The sequence below is a fragment of the Stenella coeruleoalba genome (genome assembly GCF_951394435.1).
Source record: "Stenella coeruleoalba genome assembly, chromosome: 5".
Taxonomy (NCBI): domain Eukaryota; kingdom Metazoa; phylum Chordata; class Mammalia; order Artiodactyla; family Delphinidae; genus Stenella; species Stenella coeruleoalba.
The window spans coordinates 130,390,913-130,400,030 of record NC_137150.1 but is presented as its reverse complement, the minus strand read 5'-3'; the positions used below and the strand labels follow the sequence as shown (position 1 = coordinate 130,400,030).

Below are 9,118 nucleotides of genomic sequence, written 5' to 3'. Positions count from 1 at the left end.
TAAAAGTCAGAAAGCACGTCCTTAGAAGCTCAACCTCTAATACATTTACTTTTGAAATTAATAATAATAATATTTGAAATTTACCATGATATTATTTTCTCAATTCTTCTTGAACACCTTCTGAATTGTAAATGTGTGACAAAACTTAGATGATGAAGTTTAGGGCTATTGCTATGACCTAATTTTAGGAATTTGAGTGTTAAAAACATTCAGGATAGAAAGGTAGATACTATATTAGTTTTCTATGGCTGCTTAACAATAACCATATATTTATCAAGTTAAAACAGCATCCATTTCTTTGCTCTCACTTCTGTGGGTGAGAACTTGGTCAAGGTGTCCCTGGGTTCTCTGCACAGAGTATCCTAAAGATGAAATAAGGGGATCAACTGGGCTGAGCTCTTGTCTGGAGGCTCTGGGGAAGAGTCTGTTCCCAAGCTCATACTGGTGTGGACAGAATCCAGTTCCTAGGTTTGTAGGATTGGGTCCCCATTTCTATACTATCAGCTAAAGGGTACTCTGAATAAGTAGAGGTCACTTACATGCCTGGCCACATGGGCCCCTCCACCTTCAAGCCAGCAAAGACATGTCAAATCCTCATGCTCTGAGCCTATGACTTCTTATTCTGCTACCAGCCAGAGCAAACTCTACTCTTACAGGGATCTTATGATTAGGTTAGGCCCACCCAGATTATCTCCCTTGCTTAACTGTGTCCTATGAAATAGCCTGATCACAGGAGTAAAACTCATTGTATTCACAGTGCTGGGAGCAGTGCAGGGTGTGTACACCAGGAAAGGGGATGGTTTGGGGAGCCAGGTTAACGTGCTGCCTAACTCAGAGACATGTTCTCATACTACCCTGAACAACCACCTCCCACCCGATTCAGAGCAACCCCAAAGCCCTGCTATGACCTCCTTAGGTATTTGTGTAAAATTATTTCTTAAATGGTGCTGCTAAGAGTGCTTTCAGTACCATCTGCCTGCCATGCTCTTCCCTCAGGTAGCCTTACACGGCTCATGGTCTCACCTTTCCAGTCTTCACTTAGAAGACACTTATTTAGAATGGGCCCTCCCTAACAATCTATCTACAACTTCAGTTCCCCCATTGGTCATTGCCCATCTCTCACCTCTGCTTTATAATTTGTCCTTAGCAGTTACCACTATCACTCCATAACATACTCTTTTGATTGATTGCCTGATTGCTGGGTCATTTGCCCTACTCCCCACTAGAATGTAAGCTTCTGGAATAGAGGGCTCTTGTCAGCTTTGTTTACTACTGTGAAATATCTTTTCCAGTGCCTAAAAAAAATATTGAGCACAAAGTAGCCATTCGGTAAATATTTGGTGAATGACTAAATTAAGTCTGTATTTGTTGATGGTCTATCTCCCCCAGTAAACTGTTAGCCTCCTGGAGATGGGAGACTTGTTTTTCTTTTTACTACTTTGTTTCCAAGATAAGTAGGTAAATGTTCTCTATTATTTGTTGAAGGAATGACAATTAATTTGAATTTGGAGGAAGCAGAAAAAGAAGCTGGACTCAGGTATAAATCCAGGTTCCTGGCTTTGATAGCTGGTGATTTTTAAAGTTGTGAGCCAACATAGAAACAGTAAGGAAGAGAGAAACAAAACAAAACAAAACCATTGACCACATGGTGGGTGAAAGGGAAGCTGATTGGTATTTTTTGTCTTTAAAAAATTTTTTCACATATTGAATTTGAGGTAAGTTTCAAAGAGAGTAAGTGTGCAGATGAGAGAGAGAAGGTGGGGAGCTGCCAGTTACTGTCTGATGGTGACTGCTCTGTGAAATGAAGAGGTGGTAGGCAAGAATGAGAGAATAGGAGAGTGAGAAGGTGTTCTAAAAGACAGATAGATCTTGGCATGACTGTGGGTATGGGGGAAGGTCCAATAAACAGGTTTATGGGCAGAGTTGAGTATTCATTTGGGATGAGAGGAAATATATTTGTGATGTAGCTAATCTTCAGAGTTTTACGAGGTGATGATTTTTTTTCAGCTATGCAGAGTAAATGCAAAGTAATTAATTTGTTAATATATTTTATTACTTATGTTTATTAATATAATTTTTTAAATTTAAATATAAGGTGTGCATGTATGTGATAAACGATATTTTTCAGCCAGTACTAAGACGTGAAACTCCCTGTACTATTATTCTAGTCATAGACATAGAAGTTCCTAAAAATACTGTGGATTGTATGAAGGGAAAAAGGATAACCAAAGAGGTGACATTTGGAAAGTTATACTACTGGTATTCTTTGAAGCAGGGAGTAAGAGAGTGCATTATTCAGTGATGTATACTCAAGGTATAGCCTGTGTCTGAACCATACTGGGCACTCAGTAAATGTTTCTAGAGGGACAATTTACAATTTCATGAGATGCAACACAAACTCGAGGAGAGAAGTATGTTTTTAATATAAGTCCCACTGACATTTTGAAGAGAAAGCTCAATAAAGAAATAGGAAAATAATGAAAACTATTAAAAATATCATATTAAAATAGAACACATAGATAAAAGAGAAAACACAGTTTTCAAGTGCAGAAGGATGAAGCAGCAGGAGAAGTTTCTGATTAACAGAAGCAAATCATTTTGTTTGTGTCAAATCACTTGAAAATATCAAGAGCTAACAATGAAAAAGCAAGATGGTCTTGATGTAGAGAGGTAGAACCACAAATCTGGAATCACACAGTGCTCTGCAGACATTTAGCTAAAGGACAATAACCCAGTCTTCCAACAAGTCAATATCCCATGATTATGTTCCAGACCATACCACAGGCAAGACAATTGCCCAGATCTCCAAAGAGAGCTCCTTGTTTATTTCATTTTCCATTCACTTTTTTCCCTACAAAGTCCACTAGTTATATAATACTTGTATATCAATGCTTTAATATCTCATCCTATGCTAGAATGTAGCCTCCATGAGGTTCATGGACTAGTTTTCCTTTTTTACCCTGAGTAAATTAATGCCTGAGAAATAGTGATCATTAGGTAAATATTTGTTGAACGGATTAACCCCAAAGGGGTGGGTAGACTGCCTTCAGCAGGCTAACAACTCCCTTAGATATTTCTAAATGCCAGTATTACATTAATCAATACTCATGATGGGGTTTCTATAGAATTAAGAAAAGCTAAGCTATGAGTAGCATGCTTTGTTTTATTAAGTCAACTAAAGTAGATTTAGAATAAAATATTTAAAACATTTATTTTTATTTCTTTTTAAAAGCAATTATATTTTGCTTAAATAGTTTAAATGTTTCTTGTTTAAATGTTTAAGAGTTTTCTCTGAAGTTGTGCTCCTTCTGAAGGTCAAACAACTTTACCCTCACCTGACAATAGAGAAAGTATCCTGTATGAACCACATAGTGAGCTCAAAAACACAGGTTCTTGAGCCAAAAAACTGGTTTTGAAGCTCCTCTCAGCCACTGATTAGCTGTGTGACCTTGTGCAGATAATTAAGCAAGATAGTAATAGTACTACAAAGGATTGTTTTGAGTTTGAGTTCAATACATGCAAAGAACTTCAGATAGTAGGGGACTTCCCTGGGAGTCCAGTGGTTAGGACTGGACATAGGAAGAATTCCTAGGTTGAATCGCATGAGAACCTCTGTTATTGAGGATAAAGCAAACTGACTGGTCTTATCGGGTTATGACCAGGACCAAAGACAATAGTCTTTTAAAAAATTTACCTTAAATTTCATTGAAACTAAATTCTTCCAGCTAAAGTTGATTCAAATAGAGCAGTTCTTTACCACTAATAATTCCCTTCAATTTGTAGTTTGAAAGTTCCATCAATATAGAAATATAGAAACACCTAATCACACTGCACTCTTAATTACCTGGTAGGGGAAACCAGTATAGTAAGTGTAAAGGAAGTTCAAAAATCATCAATACTCTTTTTGATATTCAATTATTTTGAGCTTTTTTTTTTTAAAGTGGGACAAGCTGAATATACTGGTTTCAGGTCACTTGCATCTATATCTAATGATAGTGGGAATAAACAGGGGAATAAACAAAAATATAAGACAGCTGTGCACTATGGGAAAATAAACTCCCTAACCTGCAGTGCGGAAATTTCAAATTTACCTGATGAACTAAGGTTTTAGTCCTCAACTGTCACTAAAGATCATTGTTGTATAATTGTTTGTCTGAGTTGCAGGTTTCTCACTTGTTTATAAAATAATAAAGGACACAAATAAACGGTACTCCAAGTTTCTCTGAATCCTGAAATTTTATGATCTTACCATAATATGGAATTTAGTATCTGGAATAAGAATATAGTTGGGGGTAGGGAACTAAGCTACTTAGAGTGATTAGGAGGAACTCTTTTTATGCAATCTTCAATGGTATATACCAAGCATGCTTACTGTACCTGAAATGTGATGATTGAGAAATTCCTTTGCCTTCAGTTTGTGGTTCTTTTAAAAATTAAATGACATCACTGCACTACTAAATGGGGTTCTCAGCTGACTTTAAAAGCACTTTGTTTTAAGACATACATCATAGTTGATTGTCATTTTTCATAGGGCTAGTATTTTGGAGAAAATTATGGTTCAATTTATGTGAATTCTTCGGAGAAGAAAGATAACACCCATAATTTAGAAAAGAGTCAACAGCCATGGAACAGCAAAGGGAAGGGTATAATTAGAGGGTAAATGCAATCTCATGCAATGCAATTTGAAGAATGGAAGCTTATAGAAATTTGTTTATGGAGCTTGAAACTCAGAAACCCAAACAAGTTTGGGGATTATAAACACAATAGTGTCTTATTAGCAGTAAAATAATTTTTCTAGGAATTCAAATAAAACAGAAAATAAAATGTGTCACATAACTTTTAAATAAGGAGTCACGAAACGAGTGGAAGGCATGGTTTGAAGTTAGGAAGCAAGATAGTTGACATAGTTTTCAAATAATGTGTTCTATGGGGTGATGTTTAGAGGTGTGGCTTTCCACACCCACCAGCATATATAAATGCTCTTGTGAAGTCACAGTGCCAAAGCTGACCTACAATACCAAGTCAGACTCACCACTCCTGACACCATGAGCTACTACGGCAACTACTGCCAAGGCCTGGGCTACAGCTGTGGAGACTTTGGTGGCCTGGGCTGTGGCTACAGCTGCAGATGTGGTAGCTTCCGCAGGCTGAGCTATGGCTGTGGTTATGGAGGCTATGGATATGGCTGCTACCATCCATATTACTATAGAAGATACTGGTGTTCTGGCTTCTACTGAATAATTATATGAAGATTTACAATTTGTGGACTTCATCTTCTGTGAGACTCTGATTCATCTAGAAAACTTTATTCCATAACCTGCTTGCTTCATTTATCCTGTCTTGATAATGAAACTGTTATTTGGGCCATTAATGTGACATTAATGTGAAGACAACTTGATGAATATGACATTAATGTGAAGACAACTTGATGAACTAGATGTTGGTGTTTGATTACTGATGCTCTCAGGGATTCTCCTTCTATGTAGGACGGAGAGTCACTATACTCTAGCAAGTCTTCGCCTTTTAGCATCCGATGTCTAATAATAAACTTTTTCTGACATAGTAAATGTGTTTTAAACTTCAATTTTTTAATCACATTAAACTTGCTGTGATGTATTAATACAATCATCAACCATGGCAACGTTTTCTTCTTACGTTTTCTTCTTATAGCTAAGAAATTTACCAATATGTCTTATTTCATAATTATCTCTTCCTCCTTCTTCTTTTTCCTTTCTTCTTCCCCTTACCTCTTCCTTCTCCTTTTCCTCATTTTCTTCTCCTTTATTTTATCATTCTCCTCTTCCTCCTCATTATCAATATCTATCTTTTTCTTTACTGGCCAAACACAGGAATTCTATGTCTAAAGGTTGAAGAGGCTCTGTGATGATAATCAAATTTTAGTGTATTTTTTAAAATTCATTATTCCTTGGAAATTATCTTGTTAATTTCAAAACAAAATGATAAGGAAAAACTTTAGCTTGCAGTAAATTATTTTAGAACACTTGAGAAAATAAACATGAAAGAATTATATCAAAATATTAACAATTGTTAAGTAGATAATATTTGTTGTAATATTTATTCTTTCTTCTTTTTGGTATATTTAAAATATTTTATAAAATAAAAAATCTAAAATAGAAGCAAAAACCATTTATCTTGAACTCAAATATATATTACTGTAATAAATTAAATTTATGAAAACTGACCCAAGAGGAAAAAAACCCTGAATAGTTCTCTCATATAAAAATTAAATCTATGGGGCTTCCCTGGTGGCGCAGTGGTTGAGAGGCCGCCTGCCGATGCAGGGTACACGCGTTCGTACCCCGGTCTGGGAAGATCCCACATGCCGCGGAGCGGCTAGGCCCGTGAGCCATGGCCGCTGAGCCTGCGCGTCCAGAGCCTGTGCTCCGCAACGGGAGAGGCCACAACAGTGAGAGGCCCGCGTACAGCCAAAAAAAAAAAAAAAGAAATTAAATCTATGATTAAAACTCTTCCCAAAATACTAATTTAAGGCCAGAGGTATCTGAGGCAAGTTTGTCCTTTGGTGAGTGATGGAATTTACTGACTAAAAGTGAAAATGAATCATGAGGATTTTGAATGGCTTATTCTATCCAACAGTTGACTATTCTAGGAATGTTAAATGTGTAAATGCTTTTAGCATTCCTAGAATGCTAGATATGGTTTATCTAGATTGTTCACTGTAAATGAATCTGAAATTTATGGACCACAGTTCTGTTGAAGATTGGAAATTAGTAATGTAGCCAGATGAAGGCTATGTAAATATCAAACTTTAGAGGCTGACATATCTGAAACCTTCTCTTGCCTATTAGCTTTCCTCACTTGGAAATACAAGTGTGTCTTTTGTGGAAAAGTGGATTCTGAAAACCATATCTGGTAGTTTAAGGTCTGTCATATGTTGATGCAGAGAATACTGTTGCTCCATTTTTGAGTACTTTGCTCTCCATTAGTAATGTTGATGCTGTGTCAGACTTGTGTACCATGAGAATATGACAAGTCAAACCTTTGTGGTTGCACACCTATTAATAAATCTAACAGAAGTGTGCAATTCTTCTTAATAGTAAATATTAAAACATACTTATAGAAGTTAAAGAAGGTCTAAATATAAGGAAAATATATCATGACTGTGGATCAGAAGAATCATTATCTGTCAAATTTGATTTATAGATTCAGTGCAATTACAATAAAAAATATCTGAACAGAATTATTTTTTACTACTTCTGTCTTTTAACCTTCTTACTAGCCTTATAAGCAGTTGATCTACTACATTAACATTACATCTTTATGTTACTGAATCATCCATTCAACAAACAGAGAATTAAAAAAAATATTCTAGTCTACTTTTAAATCTTTCAGGAATTAAAACACTGAATATACGTTTTGCAATTTTTTGTTGAGTGTATTCTGAAATATTTTATATATGTTTTACTTTTGTTAATAGGTATTTCTCTATCATGATATCTTTTACTTCCTTGTGTATATGAAAACTATTCATTTTCTTTGACAATTTTATATTATGTTATTGATGAATCATTTTAGTTTTTGAGTTAGTTTCATCACTGATTCGCAAGGGTTTTTCCAGATATGCTACTGTGCTGCCTGCAAGTAGAGATTGTTTTACTTTTTAAAATCTTTTACTAGTTCTTACTCATCTATTGATATTTTTTACCCAACTGCATTTGCTAATATCTCCAGGACAAAGTTTAATACTAGTGCATAGGGTAGGCATCTTTGCCTTTCTCCTAAATTTTGTGGAAATGCCTCTAGGGTTTCAGTTACCTAAAATGCTAACTTTAAGTCAATTTTATTATGTTAGAAAATTAATCATCAATTCTTATTTTCTTGAATGCTTTCATAAGGAATGAATATTGAAAGTTGCCAAAAGTTATTAAGCATTTATGGAAATAGTAATATGATTTTTCTCCTTGAATCAATTAATGTGGTGCATTATATTAATGAGTGTCCTTATATCGACATCACTTATATTCTCCAAGTAAATTCCATTTCCTTATGATGTACTGTTTTTATGATGGTATTAGATTCTATTTGCTAATATTTTATGCAGAATTTATGCATATGTAGTCAGAAGTAATATTAGTCTGTAATTTTCTTTCATGTGTGCCATTTTCTTCATTGAATTTAGATAAATGTTAGATAAGTGATTCAAAAAACATATTTGGAGACTTCATTCATTTTCAATGCTCTTGAACAATTTATGTTGCCTAAGGATTATGTCTTAGAACTTTTGGTAAACTAGCCTTTGAAGCTAATGGAACCTCCAGCTTTTTGTGTGTGGAGCAGTTCTTTCTTTTTCTTCTCAAAAATTAGTCTTTAAAATTTCTATCTCTAATGGGTTCAATTCTAGTAAAACTTTTCCCCTAGAAAATTTATGCATCTTATTCAGGGTTTTCAATTAAAAAAAATTTTTAAATATTAAATTAACTTTTCTTAGAGTACAGTTGATTTACAATGCTGTGTTAGTTTTGCAGTACAGCAAAGTGAATCAGTTATACATGTACATATATCCACTCTCTTTAGGATTCTTTTCCCATATAGGTCATTACAGAGTATTGAGAGGATTTTCAAATTTATTTGAGCAAAAGTCTACAAAGAAGATTTCCCCCTCTCTTTCGCTGTCTGTCTCTCTTTCTCTATGTAATTGTATATGTTTACTTACATTTATATTATATTATATATATATTAATTCAATTTATTTATATTTTTCTTCTTCCTTTTTAAAATTAATTTAGCTGGTAGTTTTCTATTTTTTGTTTCCAATGACCATAATTTTGTGTAATTAATTATTCTATTGTTTTTCTACAAATTTCTGTGCTTTATCTGATCAAGAGCTGTTTTGATCTTTATTATAACTTCCTTCTGCTTTCTTTTAGTTTACTTGTTTGTACTTTTATTGCATACTTGTGTTTTACTTATATATGTGCTTAAAACTAAATTTTTTTCTGCTATCTTTGTAATGTATACCCCATATTATAATATGTAGCATTTTCACTATCATTATCACCATTTAAAAATCCTGTGACTTTTTTTCACTCAAGATTTCATAGTTTTGTGTTGGTTTTAATTTCTGGGTTTTTATTGATTT

The 9,118-nt window shown here is 34.4% G+C and overlaps 1 protein-coding gene across 1 annotated transcript; it reads left to right on the top strand.

Moving 5' to 3' along the window:
* Positions 1–5,045: 5,045 nt before the first annotated feature.
* LOC307187112 (keratin-associated protein 19-7-like) lies at positions 5,046–5,294 on the top strand (the record flags this gene model as incomplete). The annotated part of the gene is made up of 1 exon (XM_079922851.1): positions 5,046–5,294. One exon carries the CDS (start codon positions 5,046–5,048, stop codon positions 5,235–5,237), a length of 192 nt encoding a protein of 63 aa, XP_079778977.1. The 3' UTR covers positions 5,238–5,294.
* Positions 5,295–9,118: the final 3,824 nt, after the last annotated feature.